Source organism: Tachypleus tridentatus, chromosome 3 (genome assembly GCF_004210375.1).
Source record: "Tachypleus tridentatus isolate NWPU-2018 chromosome 3, ASM421037v1, whole genome shotgun sequence".
NCBI lineage: Eukaryota > Metazoa > Arthropoda > Merostomata > Xiphosura > Limulidae > Tachypleus > Tachypleus tridentatus.
Window position 1 is genome coordinate 19,915,486 of NC_134827.1, and position 18,754 is coordinate 19,934,239.

An 18,754-nucleotide genomic window follows, 5' to 3' on the forward strand; every position below is an offset into this window, starting at 1 on the left:
ACAATTTGTTTAAATATCTTAGCTATGCCAGCAACCATAAACTATAATAATTTCAGAGTAATGGTTGTTTAGATTTTTCTGACAGTTGATATGTGTTTGTCTATTTGTTTAGAAATGAATATAAGAATTAAATAAATTCGCTTTAAGCCAATCGTATATCGTCTTCCTTCCGAAAGGAAATGACTCACGTGTTCATATTGTCGTCATTTTCACTGTACTTGTTCGTTAAAATATGTATTCTATGCAAATAAACAAAAAAAAATACATTAAAACATTTTCATAGAACAACATTCTCTTTTATACTATAATAGAATACTTACAGGTCTAATGAACCATATAATCAATTTGTGACCACATTTTAAAACAAACTTTTAAAACTAAGAAAACAGTTACACATGCTAATAAACACCATTTTGAACAGTAGCAAAACATTAACTATACTGTCTTTTGACGTGACGTGATTGTTACATTTATAGGCGTGAGGGAAATGTCTAAAAAATATCATCGTGCATAGCAGTATACACGATACACCAATTTTTAAGTACACACATATATTGTTGACTTTTAGAGTCAAGAATCATCTACACATTTACTGACTAGGCGGGAATTTTGCAATATAGATTGAACAATAAAAATTATGTACATTTCTAATTATAAATTTAAATAGGTATTTTATACCAAATTTCTGACAAAAAGTTATACAAACACAGAATTAACTTTGAGAAATATGGGTTTCTTTACGTAAAAGTAACACATGTATCTCTGGAGTTACTTTAAACCACTTTTTTGTTTATGTTTTAAGCCATCAATTCCATTATTTTACAATAATTAGGAGTCCATAGTGCAATCCAAAGACAAAGGAAGAGTCAGGGGTGACATATTATACACAGTGGATGAAGTTCCTCGTTGGTACCTGTGTGTTGTACTAGGGATTCAGGTGAGAACATGGTGTTTAATGTTGTTGTTTTATCATATGATATTACTTCAGTCGGTAATATTTAACGTTATTACATACGTATAAAATCTTATTATATATTATAATTATTATTTTTCATTACACTCTTCCATAAGTCTCACCTGTTGATGACACTCGTCATATTTAACAATGATGACAAGATTTATGAACACAAATTATCCAAATATTTCATATTATTTTTGCATTACCGTATGTTATTTGTAGTGGGCTCTACTCTAAAAGTCGTTTACTTCATTTTTCCAATCCTGCTTTAAAAGAATATCACAGCTCTAGATATGATGTTTCTACTACAACATTTCACTTTAACATTAGTATTTCCTTTATTCTTGCAATTCTTCATTCCAACATTAACATTGTTTTTATTTCTAAATAGAGTTCGAAACCAACTTTATTTGCAATAGTCACTTTGACCCTGTATTCTTACTACTAGTCTCCATATTTTAGTTTTGTATTTTTTACCTATACCACCAAATTAGAGATATCAGTGAGTAGTTTTTACCGCAAATAAGCCAAACGATAGAGTGCTTATTTTGATCTTTGGTTTGATTGTCTTCAAGGTTATAATATTTCAAATTAATTATTGATCAATACAAAACCTTTTACTTCGTGTTTTAATTTAAGTTATGAATTAAAACATTTATTCTTAACTGAGGACTAAGCAATAATTTGTCTCAGGGTATCGCGTTGAATAATTGTCCTAATAAAAGAATATCATTAATACTTTGATTTATCGAAATAAAGACTCGCGTAGATATGATTACAATAAACTATATAACCACTATGTAAATAACGTAAACAAAAATTCGTTTTCGACAAACTTAATAGTTAATCTTCTTACCTTTCTTAATAATAACGTCAATACACCTTTTTTGCATACTTTCAGTGAGTTTTCGAAGGTAAGTCACATCAACTTCATCTCATGCCTTCAAAATGTCCTTTTTGAGAGATTCAAAGTATTTATATTGCTTCCTATTTGCATGAACGTGCTGGAACATCCACCCCCAAACATTCTCAATTGGTTAGTCCATAACGTCAACATTCCATTCTTGAAATCAACCATTAGCTGCCTTTGAAGAATGTATAGATGCATTGTCTTGCTGAAATATGAACCCAGTCCCATAATGCAGGTGCGCAAACGGTAATTGATATTCGGATAACATATAAATGTAGTCCCCGGAGTTCTGGTTCCCCTCCAGAAACACCAACTTTCTCTTTCCAACGAATGAGAATACACCTCATAAAATAATGGGTTTTCTACCAAAACGTCTTCTTGTATCGCTCTGCCTTGCCGCACCTTTTCAATACCAATACTTCTGCAAGCAATCTGGCCCATCTAGGTTCCATTTATTCTCGTTTGAAAAGATAACTGACTTCCATTTGTCTCCCAAACCGACGTTCTTGGTCGCATATTCCAACTGCTTCAACATGTGACTTTTGGAGAGGGGCGGGGTACTGTTTCGTTTGATGTACTTCAATTCTGGATCATTCCAAAGGATTTGATGGACTCTTCTAACCGAAACATCAACATTAACGTTGTCTTTGATCTGCGTGGCCGTATCTTTCCCTGAGGATGTTTCTTTGATGAGGCGCCTCTTGGTTCTTCTGCTGACCTTTGATGGCCTTCCAGGTCTTTTCTTTGTCCCATATGATTTTATATCACTCAAAAACACATTAATAACACCAGGAGATTGATTTACATGGTCAGCAATCTTAATGTTATTCATTTCTGTGCTTTTAAGTGCTTTTATTTAACCTTTCTCATCTTCCGTCAGTTTTTTACCTCTAGGCATGGCTAGACCTCCATAGAAAGCAAAATACAGCATAAATTAATATAGGATAAGCAATAAATAAAGCATAAAAGCATATTTAATGAGGAAAATCAGATCAAACATAAAAATACAGCACCATACTTTAATTGACTTTATACTTTTTTCACTTATTCTTTGTATGAGGGTGGAAATTAATGAATGATATATATGGTAGGAAATTTATTTTGGCGACAAAAACTACAGTCATGGAAAAACAAGTGTCGAATATTTATTCGCTAATATTCTTAATTTCTCAACATCTAATTGGTAAATATTATAACGATTTACAACGTGGCTTTCTACTTTTTTCTGGACTGTACATACACTGTGCACTATTATAAGTACAATTATCATACTTTACTACTCATTTTACATGCAGTTTTATTAGTTGAAGTTTTGTCAATACGAATTTGTTTATTTGATCGCGTAAATATGTTTCAAATAGACCAGGATTTATCTGTTTAACATGTAAAGCCTGTAAGAACGCTTAGTTTAAACGCAAAGTGTGAAAATTAGAAAATAAGGAAAATTCAAGCAAAGATCACAGAATAAACTGCAAATGTTTTATACGTCGCAGTTATTGTATACAAATGGAATTTAAACTGTACTATTTTCGTCATATCTGTTGAAGACGACTCTTTTCATTCAATCAAATGATTGTCGGCTACGGATATAGTATTAAAATAATATTCTTATAAAGTTATCTAGTTTGTAGAAACCCCTAAAGGTCTGTCCTAAGAACGTAGTTTTAAAAAATATAATAGGCATAACTTAATATCTTATGACAAGTATAACTGATTATTATCTTGCTTCTCGAGCTTATGAAAAGTGTTTAAACCGTATCAGTTAATATTGTGATATACATATCTGCCATAACAGTTGCCATTTTAACGTATATAGCTTTACTGAAAAATAGATTTATATCAGGTTACTTTTACTTTAAAAAGTTGTGAAAATACTTAGTGCAAATTATACTTTTCAATATTTAGATCTCAACTGTTTTGTGTAAATCTACAAAACTTTATTTAAATTATATAATTTTATTTTAAACAATACCTTTACATGCACAGCAGCTTGTCTATAGGCTTACAACGCTAGAATTCTAGTTTCGATACCGGTGGTGACCAGAGCACAGATTGGTCATTGTCTTTCTATATGCTTAATTTCAAACAGCTTAAAAGAAACTAAATCATATATGAGGACAAATCACAGTATCTGAAACGTGTAATTAAACTACTTATATAACTGTTAACTAAGAAATATTAATCTTTCACTAACTAACGTTGATGTCTTGACTTGAGTTAACACATTTCCTTTTCTCTAAGCGTTTTATTTGACTTAACGATAAACGCAACTCAGTAATATTTCACGTCACAGATAGCGGTGAAATTCACAGAAATTATTCAGTTGCACATCATAAAATACGTCTTTTCTTCAAATAAATCGTCCACTGAAGAGAGTGGAAGAATAAATTAGTATGGTATTGTTGAAATATCCATATAAAACTGGAATATATCCTTTCTTTAGAACGTAATTAAAGCAACTTACACTTATCTACAATGCATATAACATACTTTAAGTGCTTTTTGATTAAAATATGAATAAAAAACTATGTTTTTATTCATTTTATAATGATAGCAATATCTGATGATGCTCGGATCGACTGTGGCCTGTTCTTATTTACTCACACCAAAGCTTTGCATCCCAGAATCTGACCCAGCTAGGGGCTACATAACATCAACAATATTTTTTGTATCAGGTTTAGGAACTCTAATCCAGTCAACATTCGGTACAAGGTAAGAACCTTTATCATATATCAAACTTTATAGGCTTAAAGTGGTGAACATTTGAAATATAATAAAACTCTAATACTCTGAAATGAAATGCTTGTTACGTACTTACGCTGACGTATAGAATCGCGAAAATATTTGACCAAACAACAATTTACACATACAATATTTAATGTCTTCTCTGCAAGGAACGTGAAAACAGTAAAAACTGCATCTGGTTTCATACAACTCCTTTCTCAACATCCAGCTCCCTCAGAAATTTATCCGCTCTGATTTCGGCGAATTAACGGTTATGTTTTTGTGAAGAAAAAACATGAATATGTTGTTGCTTCTTCATCTGTTTCTGGTAATAGTTCAACAGAACAAATATGTCATAGAAACAGTTTTAAATATGTCTTATATAATGTATCAATAAGGAATTCCACTTGATAATATTGATTGCTGTTGCTAGGCGCACGTGGAATGATTTTTCCCTTATTCTTTGTATTTGTGGGTTCTCTTTTATAAAATAATGTTGTACCTTACACGTAAGATACGACTTTATAAAGGTCTCTTTGTTGATGGTCTTTCAAACTCATGCTGTTCTGTTTTTGTTTTTTGAACAATAACACTAATTACAGGAAACATAATCTTTTTGAAGTCCTACATCACATCTGAACACATCTTTCTGATCTCTGGATATGCATAAATATGTAGTTCATAAACAGTTCTTTTACCGCGACTGTGTAGGACTGTGGTTGCTTCGTTACTTGGTGATTTTTATGTTTAAGATTATTTTTGTATAACACACTTCATTCTTTCTATACATCAGGTAAATTGATTCAAAGTAAATGTTTTGCTTGGAGTTTTATTATTATACAACTACTTAAAAAAAAGATGCATATATTTATTAACTCATGTTAAAATATATAAATGAGAGCATTACGGACAAGAGTTTATATAGTTATTTTAGACAACTGAAAGTGTTAGTCTAAAATATGATTTAATTAAATTTGTTTTAACCGTGGTGCGCAACCTCTCACAACGTCCCTGCTTTATTAAAGCCATTTGCAACATCAATATTTATATGCTTAGTTTGGTTTGGTTTGCTTTGAATTTCGCGCAGAGTTACACGAGGTGTATCTGCGCTAGCCGTCCATAATTTTGCAGTGTAAGCTAGAGGGAAAGCAGCTAGTCATAACCATCCATCGTCAACTCTTGGACTATTTTTTCACAAACAAATAATTGGATTGACCGTCTCATTATAACGCCCCAACGTCTGAAAGGGCGAGCATATTTAGTGTGAGAGGGAATCGAACCCGCTACCCACAGATTACGAGTCCAGTGCCTTATCCAGTGCCGGGCCTATACGTTTAGATTATTTAGTATTTTTAAGATTAGTGATTCAGAATTTATAAGATGGGAATATTCCCTTCAATTGATGGCCTTGATAAAGTTTGTTTACCAAGGGCTATCTTCGCTAACCGTCCCTAATTTATCATTGTAAGACTTGAGGGAAGGCAGCTGGTCGTCACCACGCTCGCCAAATGCTGTGTTACTCTTTTACCAATAAAGAGTAAGATAGGACATTACCTTATAATCTCCCATCACTGATGTGATAAAGATTCGATCCTGCGACCTTCAGATTGCAAGTCGAATGCAATTTAACGAATAAAACGAAATGAAACGAACTGGAAATTTAGTTAACAGCCAAAAATAGACAATTGAAATGGTGGAAATAGAGGAGTGGTCCCATAGGTCGATTGTTAGTCGAAAAGCACCTAAGGACACGCACAGCAGAATGTTTGTGGACTCAGGCCGTCAGAAATCAGGTATCGATACCCATGGTGGTTAGAGCACAGATAACCCATTGTGCTGCTCGTGCTTAATTCTAAACAAACAAAACAAAATCAGTGGGAAACGTGTTGACAAGTCGAGGTATTAATTAATAACATATACAATAAGTGTGTTAGAAAAGCTCTAATATGCAACAGATGTTTACACAAACATCTTAATTGACACAAACTTTTAAGTATTATATGCAGTTGGAAAATTAAACATGCATTAAATATACTCGTTAAGAAGACATATTTATATATAAATACGCCTCACGCACCGACTGTAAATTTCCACTTATTTATATTGTTGAAAAATATATTGAGAGTTTACTATCCTAGTTCTCTAGATGGAGTATGGTAAGAAACAGGGAAGAATGAAGGGCTTTGGACTTTAAATATTTATAACGAATCCTCTAGCAATGTAAATTACGCTAATTGGTTGTTGACAATATCCAAGATTATCAGATAAAGCATAACTAAAGGTAGCAACTTAAGTGAAACTGGTGAAATTCGAAAATCATTTTGATCTATTGTTTTGAAACTGTTTATGCGAAAGAAGGTGTCTAATAAATAATGAAGTTATTCCTGTTAAAGATTACTCTACAGAAATATAGTTTTATATAGAACACCGAACCTGTTTCAATTCTTTGTGCATAAATATACATATATTGAAGATAGTTTTGCTATTGTTTATTGTCGCTTGAACTCTCTGCGCACTTATAAGCAGACCTGATTTAATATTTAGACGTGAAAACTTACTTTGTGTTTTTATATAGACTACCGATAATTCAGGGTCCGTCATTTATTTTTCTGGCTCCGATATTTGCTATTTTGAGTTTACCTCAGTGGAAGTGTCCAAGTGAGGAAGAAATGTTGTCAGCAACAGAAGAAGAGGTACAAGAAATCTGGCAAATCCGAATGAGAGAGGTGAAAAATTATATTAAAACATTTTGTAGAAATATTATGTATCCAACATATCTTTCCCTGTAGTCTTACACTGTTAAATTAGAGAAGGTTTGCGCAGATAGCTTTCTTGTAGCTTTGGGAGAAATTCAAATGAAAGAAACAAAGCAAAATGTAAAGCTACACCTTTGTCATGTTCTATGTTTTTATACATCTTTATATTTTAGCGAAATCATTAAACATTCTAGCAGTTAAATAAATAATAATCAACTTTAAAGCTATGCGACGGATTAGTTGATATAAATGTGGGCTTCAGATTTCTAAGTGTTGTTTGAGCATCATGTATTATATTAATGTAAGTTGTTATAAACTCGTACGTTGGAAAACCAGTTGTTAAAACCATTTAGATCGTGCAATTATTTTCTCAAAAATTTAGGATTTTTTTTTAAGGAGAATACATATAATTAATATTCTCTACAAATAATTCCTAAAATAAACTTCACCAATTACTTCTCTGAAATAAACTATAATATATCTTTGTAGAGTTTAAAATATCGTTTTTGAAGCATTTTCCTAGATACAAGGCGCTGTCACTGGGATGTCAATCTTTGAAATAGTTACCTATCAGAAAGTGAGTGTCATGCTCTGAATGACACCACAAAAAATAGTTATCGAAAAATCATGAGATATTTCTGTCTTATTCACCCAGATTTATCCTTTCCATTTATTTTATACCATTGACATAAGGGTTATTTGTTCGTTGTCAAGTGCAAAGCTACAAAATGGACTATCTGTGTTCTGCCCATCACGTGTATCGAATCCCAGGTTCTAAGTCCTTAGATATATCGCTGTGCTCTAGGGGGCAGAAAGTACGGGGGAATAATATGTCTACTTGATTCACACAGTTTTTTTTAAGGCATTTCTTACATGAAAATATATGTATTTAAATTAATATAGTTCTTATCTTGAGCATTATAATTTATGTTTAACCATGAGGTAATTCATTCTACTGAAAGTAAATGTGGTATTAAATTATTGTCATTGTATCACTCTAGGCAATTATCAAAAACGTGTATAAATATAACTGGTAGCAAAACCGTCTATACTTTTGTATTATTTCATAAAAATATCATAAAAATAACTACTGTAGCAGTTTTCTTTTCCATAAATATATATATATATGTACCTATTAATTTTAAATATACAAGAACTATGATTTATACTTAGAAAAAAAAACTTTAATAGGCACATAACAGACTTATTAAGTATAATTTCTCTATGTGTTGTTTATAATGAAGATTCTGACATATTTCACTAGATACAAGGCGCTATAATTGTGGCATCCATCTTTGAAATGGTTATTGGACTCACAGGTGTTATTGGAATAATGCTTCAGTGGTTAACACCTTTAGTTATCGTCCCTACCATCGCGTTGATAGGACTTTCATTCTTTGAAGAAGCAGCTTCTACAGCTAGTAAAAACTGGGGAATAGCAATTATGTAAGTCTTGTTGTATAATAGTCTTTTTTCTCATTGATAGTTTACGTGTTTTTTTATTTTATTTGATCTGTATTGTTTATTTAAGACTTAGTAAACAAATGAAACATGAAATGTTTTAAAATTAAAATTAAATAAATAAATCATGAGCTTATTCTGGAAATAAATAAAAAAAGGTCGTTTTTTTGGAGGTTAATTTGTTTTCCCTGATTTGTAATAAATGGCAAGGCCTTAGATAGCTTGAAATAATTACAGAAATTTACGTCTTCTGAATAGGAAATTTTCCATTTTTCTCAATCACGTACAGACTTTTCACAAAACGTCATATGAACCATTTCCGTTTAATTTGGGATACATTTTGTTGTGCTTAAAATAGTGAAAAATACTGACTGTAAACTTCTTTATGCCAATTTTGACGTGAGAATCTTATGGACTATTCTAGAACACGTGAGAAACACACTGCTAGTATATACACGATTAACAGACAGCATGACAAACCATTTTTTTGTATATTAATTAATGGTGCGTGCACTTGTGAATTATTTGTTTACAAATTTGAATATTACTTATCTCTCTCACCGGAAACAAGAGGTTGTGTAAATGTTCTAAAGAAATCTGTGGTAATTATATATTAAAAAAACAAAAAGAAAAATACATTATTAGTCAAAGATAGATATTATGCATATTTTATAATAATACTTGGAAACCAAGACAAATAATTGGCTCCGCAAAAAAATCACAATTTGTGTTGAAGAGTTAAGACAATGGACTTATGGTAAGAGAAAGTATTTGTCTTTTAAAATTCTAGCGGTCATACTAAATCCTAAAAATCACGGTAATGACTGCTATTTTGATCATGTATCTAAATAAAAAGGAAATTTCATATCCAATCCTTCAGTCTGCTACAAGACCAACAGGTGATGCTCATGGACCATATGTACTTGTACCTACTCCATCAAAGGCTTTTCATATAGTTGCATCTGAATCAGAATCCAATGTCAATAGAAATTATGATAGGAATTCTTTTCAATTGTCTGGTGAAGTTAATGATTTGGTGAGAGGTTTGGGTCCTAAGAGATTCTGGTTTCCATGTTCCTGACAAAGAACTTACTTCCTTCAGGTACATACTTTTACAGGTACAGAAGTTGTGAGAAAGAGATTTTTACAATATTTTTCAGAAGAAATTTCACATGTTTACAATATTTCTGAATTCATGCCAATGCTTCGAGCTGCAGAGTATGAGCTACGTGAGTGATGACTGTTTATTAATTCCGCCAAAAAAAGTCCAGAAGATGTTCTCCTTCAAAATTGTTAACATACATGCTTCTGTTCATATTCATGATTCGGTTCATTTCAAGGAAATGTATGAAAATGTCGAACTTCATAATCAGGTCAAATACATTAAACACTGTTGGCAACATTTTGGATACTAAATAGTCATTTGCATGTTGTCAGGTCAACAAATCGTTTAAAATAAGTTTCCATGTTGTTGTTGTTTTTTTGTGTAAATGCGACAGCTGAGTACGATATTAGCCCTACATAAAGAAGCAATGTTCAAACAGAGTCAACCTGATACCAAGATCGAAAAACATCAATGAAGGCGGAATATCAGCTTATTGACTGATCGTTGAAAGGAAATATTCGAAACGTTATACATTAAAAAGGACTTCTAAAAGTTCTTTCGAAACAAAAAGATCTAGATTTCAACACTCACACAAATCACGATGAATTATGATGCATATTCGATAAACAGCAACATTTTTTTCCATTTTAATATTTTGATCTAATTATGAAGTGTTTACTTCCCGATGTGCAAAAGAAATTCATGTGTTATAAAATATTATTTTCGAAATCTGCGTAGCTTAATCCTTTATCAAAAGCAAGACAACGTTTATGAAGTTTAAATTCTGAGACCGGTGTAATTACTTTCTTTCGGGAAACTGATATTAAAAAGTCGATGTGAAAGTTATTTTTTAATTTACATTTCTTTTGTTATAGCGTTAACTCTACAAACTTATAATGCTAAAATCGGGGGGTTCAATTCCAGTCGTTAGATTCAACAGATGATCGAATGTGGCTTTGCTAGAAGAAAACACCCACATAACATTTGTTATGAAAAAATAATAACTTTCTTCTAGAAAATGAAAACCATAAAAAGTCACCGTTTTCGAAAGTTAATTATCGTTAACTTATTTTAAACAAGTGACTTTATTTTTGGAAGATAAGTAGAAAACGTTTTGTTTAATTTAATCTGCTTACGTTGCTGAATGAAGTGTCTAATACATTTCTATTAAGGTTTTAAAAATATCTACAATACTTATTTGATCCACGCGATCACATTCATTATTCCCTTCAAATCACTTACAAAATGGTTTACGTGATATTTATGAAATTGTTGCTGTCAATTATGTAATTTATTTATCTTATCAATTGTGGAAACTTATTTGGAATAAATTTCATACTTCTTCGACATTCAATGATTTGATTTGTTTGTATAAACAGAAACCTTTGAGAAAAGTGTTAATATGGTTCTTCCTCTTTTAGTATTGATGTTTAATAGAACCAACAGTAATACACAACTCATGATGTAGAGTACGTCAGAGAAGTACCAAGATATGCAGTAGTTACACGACTTTCTTATATTACCTAAAAATATTGTAGTTCTGTCATACTAGAAAACTTCTAAATTTTCTCTGAAAGCGACTTATGTACAATCAAGAAAAATACTATTTTGAAGGAACACAGAGAAAGAAATTTACTGCCCAATATTATAAATAATCATACAGTAGCCTTTCACGTAACACTGTAAACAGGTTAACCTTGAGAATATTAAATGCTAAAATCAAATTTCTGTTAATTATCACCCTTTAACACACATGTAAAATCCTTCTAAGAAGATTTTTTTCAGTTCAGTATTTAGTGTTCTTACAACACAGTATTAAGATAGCTGTATCTTTTTGTTTGTTTTTCAGAACAATTTTCCTTCTTGTGCTATTTTCCCAATACCTTGGAAATATTAATATTCCTGGTTGTAGCTACAGTAGAGAAAGAGGATGGAAGATCAAACAAATTCCGTTTTTCAAGCTTTTTCCAGTGAGTAAAGACTTAAAACACAGTTCAAATACATTTCACGTGTAAATAAATACACACCAAAGATTAATGTTAAAAAACATTATCGAAATAATTGAGTGTTAGTGAGAAATTTTTGCTGTAGGATTAGAAAAAAACACCTTAAATGAATTTAAATATGACCAACTGTTACTTTAGTAACTAATGAGATAAAACAAAGTAGAAACTTAAACGAAATTATGAAACAAGTTCTACCAAGTAATGATATAAATATTTCTGTTTAATGTACGAAATAAATATCACAGCAACAATTCAAAATGAATAACTTTAATTTTGTTGTGTATCACGCATTTGTATTATTACAACTGTAATGTTTAAATTATTTTTACTGGTTAACTGAAGAGGTAATGTCTACCTCACACTAACTGTTAACGTTTTGCTTTGTAATATATTCAGTAAGCATTATTACTGCGCGAAGGACTAAACCAAATTCAACATAGATCACATTCACAGCAAATATACAAATGCTTTTAGGTTTATCTGCAACATTAATAACAAAAGTGAAAAAGAACAAATGTATAATAATCAGAAAATTCATTTGAATATCGAATAATAAATAACTGTAAGCCTACTTCCAGGTGTTACTTACCATAGTTACTGCGTGGGTTATTTGCTTCATACTAACTGCTGCAGGAGCTTTGAGATCAACCAACTCAGCCAGAACTGATCTTCATGTACAGACGATGTACTCCAGTCCCTGGTTTAGGTTTCCTTATCCAGGAAAGTAGTTATACAAATATACATTAAAATCTAGATTTTTTTATTTACGTTATGAATTTATGAATTTATCTTTTGATCAGTTTTTTATAAAACTTTGTTATCCGTTCAGTTATAGTAAAACTAATTTGTTTATATCTTTTATAAATATATATTATGTTGAAATAAAAATTATACTAATAAAAAGTAATAGTATGAAAGATGGAGTTTTAAGATCTACTGTACATTGTTTTGTTAAATCTGTCGATACGTATTTTAAAAACGTTGCGTTTGAAAAAGAAAAGATAATTACATTTTGATTTTGGTTTTTCAGGACAGTGGGGTTTACCAACGGTCAGAATCGGTGCTGTTTTGGGTATGTTTGCAGGTATGTTAGCATCGGTATTGGAATCAGTAGGAGATTACTACGCATGCGCACGACTAGCTTGTGCACCTACTCCTCCACCTAGCGCTATAAATCGTGGAATATTTGCAGAAGGAATTTCCTGTATCATCTCCGGAATTTGGGGATCTGGAGGTGCAATGACTTCTTACAGTCAAAACATTGGAGCAATCGGAATAACAAAAGTATATCCACTTGCTTCCCTTCTGAAATAGATAAATACCATTTGTATTTTGTTTTTTATAATATTATGAACTACTTAAATTTATTGTCTTATGATACATAACTGCTGATATTTTAGAAATTTAAACTTGTGTAAATATCGTAACCGCTGATATTGCAGAAACGTGAAACTCAGTTCACTTTTTCATTTGCTTGGTTTCTACACCAATAGGTGGCTAGTCGACGAGTTTTTCAGTATAGCGCTGTTGCCATGATGATTTTTGCAGTTCTGGGGAAGTTTGGAGCCTTTTTAAACACTATTCCTGAGCCCATTATTGGAGGAATCATATGTGTTATGCTTGCAATGGTAACAGGAGCTGGAATATCCAATGTCCAATTTATCGACCTTCATTCATCGAGAAATATTTTTATCCTTGGATTATCTTTATTTATGGGGATCGCCATTCCAAAGTGGTTTAATGGCCACCCAGGTACTATTGATATAGGTACGTATCTACACTTATTAGAATGATTGAAGTTTGAGGAAGGTAATTTGCTGAAGGTTTCAAAATAGTTTCTGAATCACCTGTTAAATAATACAGACGGTTCAATGCTCAACAATTTAGAAAACATACAAGGTACCAAAAGTGTTACAATATCTCACAGCGGTTTGTCTCACACAAAATGGAAGATTCTTATAACAATAAGAGATGGTTGAGACTTATCTAGTTAATAATGAACTAGATCATCAGTTTTTAAAACGTTCTTTATATTACAATGGGTAGGTAAACGTTAATATTTCTTCTTATTAAATTATTTATTTTGTTCTATTCAGGGAATAACGTAGCAAACCAACTCATAACAGTTATTTTGAGCACCAGTGTATTTGTTGGTGGACTCATTGCGTTTGTGTTGGACAATTCCATACCAGGTAAGAGATAATTCTTTCGAGACATCGTGAATAAACCAAATACATTGCGATGTGATACGTAACTCCTTCAAAGTATATTATTAGGTTTTGTGTTTTTTTTGCTTCTCCACCTAAAAATATCGAGTTACTTTTATACACTATTGTAGCTGTACAAAACATTACAATTTTTTTCTACATAACTTTCAAAACAAAAAAACAAAGCTTGCACTTCTTACATGACATTTAGAATAATTCATTTACTTATTTCTATTTTAATCTACTAACTTCAGATTACTGTCTTTGGGCTGTTTAAATCAAGTTATGATGTAATGGTGTTGTATTTATTATAATAATTTACAAAGTGGTATTTTTTATACCTCAATGAAAATGTGCTTTTAAAACAAAAATTTAATTATCATAATATTTCAAATTATCATTACTATTTCAAAAGACCCCTGGTGACAATGTGGTATGTCTGCGGATTCACACTGTTTTTACCTGGTTTCGGTAATCGTGGTATAGCTTGGTGCTTAATTCTATAGGAAAAAAATAGACAAACTAGATAAACTAAGGAGCATTTTGAATGACTTTTAATATTACAATAACAACGACCAGAATGGCCACAAACACAAAATGTCTCGGAAACATTTCAATAAAATATAAAGAATAAACAACAGCTACGAATCCACTACGATAAAATATACATAAACGTTTGTCTGGTCGTTTCTTTCTGTAGTTATTGTTAATCACTAAGTTACGTAATGGGTCATTTATGCTATGATTGTTATGGGCATCATATCACGATTTTTATTTTCTCAGATTTATGTACAAGCACCTGAGGGACTTTATATAAATATATGTTTACATGGCGAAAAACATGAAACAACTTCTTACGCTCGTGAATACCTTGAGAAGACATCATCAAAAATGTTGATTTTTAGTTAGACCTCATGATAGGAATAATTTGAAGTAAAATACATGCCAAAACTGAATGAAGGTTCTATTGTATCCTGTGTTAATGGTCCAGAATAGCAATGAAATCCTTACTAGTAGAATACAAATCTGAACATCACAAGACGATCACGAAAATAAAAGGATAAGTTATAATTGATCCCTTCTTTAATATGACATAAGATAATTTAGAAGCATTTCTTATAAAAGTTTGTACAATGTGATACTATATGTTTTACTTTACCACTTCTATTCATCATCGGTCTACCAAATATTCATTTTATTTTACATAAAGTAAAACCTAAAAGTCCCAGAGACTCAATTATGAGCCTGATAGTCTATAGTGATAAAAATCAGGTTTCACTATGTGTAGTAAATATAGGGTACAACCTTGTACATAACAACAAGCAAAATTAAAACTTAACATCTTTCATATAAGAAACTTATTTTCCTTCATATTTCTGTTTTTCATATATTTTATCATTTACGTATTATACACAGGTGTAGAATAAAAATGTCTGATTCGTTTATTTTTTGTTACCAAATGCCAAATCTATACAACGACCTATCTATCCTGTGTTTAACATTCACAACCTACACAGGAGAAAATATTATGTATTTTGACAAAAAATGTGATATTAGATATAAATCAGTAAACAAGTTATCAAGTCGATCAATTAAAATAATAACACATTGAAATTACTCTCCAGGCTAATAAATTATATTATGAATGTATCAATTTCAGGAACAGATGAAGAAAGAGGACTTATGAAATGGAGAGAGCAAGGCCTTGAACATAATGAGTCTGAAGGCGATCAGTGGACACTGTCGTCACCTTCAACCTATGACCTCTCGTTTGGCATGAATGTAATTAAAAGATATAAAATTTTTAAGTACATTCCTATCAGTCCAACATATGATCAGAATATTTTCTATGGTAATGTAAGATCATTACTTAAAAAAATTAAACCTCAAAAGGATAATAATCGTAACATCGACTGATTGTCGAAAGTACAAAAAAGTTATTATCCTTTTATAACATGAACAGTTGAAAGTAAAAAGATACTGTGATCGTCTCTTCACTTACAACATTTGAAGAAATGTCACTATAAGTGTATATTTGTTTGAAAATCTTCCATGATTTGATATGTTGTTCAAAGACAAGAGTCAAAGAAAACGCAATAATTACTTGGTAACTTCTGCTGAATAGAGACGACTTTCATTTTACCTGCATTAGTTTGATTAACAGTTATTTTTATAATATTTACACAGTTATATTATGTAATAAAATTATACCAAAAGCAAAGAGAAAACACATAATTCACAGTATTTCATATATACCTAATACTGTATTCTATAAAACCTTTAGAAGGTTTAATTTACTGTCACCAGTTTCACTGCATCTCTAACGAAATCTAATGAGTGATTTCCTGCTTCAAAGACAAACTTTATACCTATTATGATTCCTTGACTTTGTGATCGTTGTCAATATAATCCCAAATTACAGCAAGCTTTTGAACTAATAACTCGCTAAAAGTCATTGGCTTAATACTTGAAAATTAGAACTATAATTTTAAAAATAATACTTATAGAATTTTTGCTTTATAAAATTGTTTTAAATGTAGCTTAAAATGAATAGTTGAATAATTTTAAATATAGACGGATCTGTAATTCAATGAAAGTAATTTGATCATTAAGAATATTTAAATCTAATCAATAGAAATTACTAAACGTTTCAAAACTTATTATTTCTCTATAGGAACATCAATATCAATGCGTTATTCATTAAATGCGAAGCTTTAGTTATTGTAATGTGTCCGATTCTTACTGTGGACAGTGAGAATAGAATTAATTACACTGAGAAACTAAATGTACCTGACACGTGACTGATACCTCAGTTAATAACAATAAAATTATCGGTCGAACAATGAGATTAGTTTTTAAAATATGATGCAACATCCAAACTTCTTACCCATTTAACAACGAAAATTATAAAACGGTTAAATATAGACGTTAATTTTGTACCAATTTTTACCAAACAATAAAATACTATCATTCTTCTATTGTTTATACTTACTATTGAAAGGTTGAAGAAGACGAGATGTAAGTGTCACAATCAGCCCAGAATGGCCACGTGCTCGAATGGCAATCTGAGGGTCGAGGGTTCGAATCCCACTCACACCAAACATGCTCGTTCTTTCACCCATAGAGGATGATATAATGTGGCGGTCAGTCTCACTATTCGTTGGTAAAAGAGCAGCCCATGAATTGGCGGTGGGTGGTCATGACTGTCTGCATTTCCCCTAGTCCTTCTCTGCTAAATTAGGGACGACTAGCGAAGATTGACCTCGTGTTGCTTTGCGTAATATTCACAACTTTGAGAATTACATTTATTACATTTATCTAGTTTTTCCGTTCTAATTTTATTTTTAAAATGTAATGCATCAAACATACACATCGAGCTCTCAGTATAAGTAGTTTAGTGACGTCTGGTAAGAGCTGCACTAATACTGGCAGAAAGTATAATAGTATTATATTGGTATAGAAAGTATACAGTTCTGTAGCTGTTTTCTACATGTACCATCCAGAGCTATGTCTGTTACTTTTCAAATTGTTCATAAAATATTTCGTCATCATGGAGTTCAAAATTTAGGTTACTTTAGAAATTTTTATTTATTTATACGAAAATACTTTCCTATTAAACAATTTCACTATTACTCGCATGAATAAATGAAATCATTACAAGTAATATGAATGTTTATTTCAACTTTTGTTTTTCGTAATTTGACAAGAGCACACCAACATTCTTCTGACGTCACGTGAATCTTGTTAAGCTATAATAATAATATAATGCAATAATATAAAATATTATATATGTGTATAATAAATATATAAGGTAATGAAATAATAATATATAATTAAAACGCTAAAATATAATTAAAAATAAACAATTCACATCAATAAAAAATACAGTAGTGTGCAAAAATATTAAGAAATAACAATATTTTCTCATTCCTTCCGTTTTAAAAGGCCAATTCTTTCATACCATTAGAGAATCTAAATTTCAACATGATGATAAAGTTTCACAGGTCGCTGTTGATATTTGAATATTCCAGGGTGAGGGAACGTATCATTATTTAGAATTCCCATACACTTGTACCAAGGGCATGTCATAAAGTTTCTGTTTGAATTAACATGCTGTTCAGTTTAGGTCTGAAATAACTGTCTTAAGTATATAGAAAGAAGCTGAGAAGTAGCTAGCATAGGGTACCAATATATTTTAGAAGAATTCAATGTAACACCAGTCTACATATAAACCTTCACAGAAACAAAGTTTAACATTATATATACTAAGTTTTGATGTGATGCCATGAACCTGCGCAGGGTCACTGAAACTGTTATGTTTAAAGTGTAACTAAAACAAAAATTAAGAGTAACAAATATGTTCATTTATCAATTTTCAAATTCATACATCATGCTCTGTTGTAACCTACAGAGTGTATAATTCTTCTTATGATTCGTGGCATGCGTACATCTTACTCACGCCAAGAAATAACAAACAAGGTAAAGTAATTTCAGTGTCTATTAACTGATAGATAGATAATACAATACAGTGGAGTAATACGAGTGGTAAAACAGGGGATCCATCCAAGTAGTCTTCGGCTCCTTTCGCAGAAATGATATGATTTGAATTGCGCTTTAACACATGTTT

General features: G+C 31.1%; 1 protein-coding gene across 9 annotated transcripts in view; it reads left to right on the forward strand.

The window, feature by feature from the left end:
- The window catches only part of LOC143246485 (solute carrier family 23 member 2-like), a 28,949-nt gene extending 11,163 nt beyond the window's left edge, over positions 1-17,786 (forward strand). For 6 of the 9 annotated variants that reach the window (XM_076493300.1, XM_076493294.1, XM_076493297.1 and 3 more), the window contains 10 exons: positions 833-937; positions 4,423-4,580; positions 7,168-7,318; positions 8,613-8,794; positions 11,764-11,884; positions 12,499-12,637; positions 12,948-13,204; positions 13,414-13,687; positions 14,017-14,112; positions 15,788-16,271. In XM_076493300.1, the coding sequence (XP_076349415.1) occupies positions 4,432-4,580; positions 7,168-7,318; positions 8,613-8,794; positions 11,764-11,884; positions 12,499-12,637; positions 12,948-13,204; positions 13,414-13,687; positions 14,017-14,112; positions 15,788-16,044 (1,626 nt within the window). In that variant the 5' untranslated portion in view covers positions 833-937; positions 4,423-4,431 and the 3' untranslated portion in view covers positions 16,045-16,271. Of the gene's footprint in view, positions 1-832; positions 938-4,422; positions 4,581-7,167; positions 7,319-8,612; positions 8,795-11,763; positions 11,885-12,498; positions 12,638-12,947; positions 13,205-13,413; positions 13,688-14,016; positions 14,113-15,787; positions 16,272-17,128 lie in introns of those variants that run through there. The other 3 variants (XM_076493298.1, XM_076493299.1, XM_076493296.1) reach the window with 3 other exon arrangements.
- Positions 17,787-18,754: the final 968 nt, after the last annotated feature.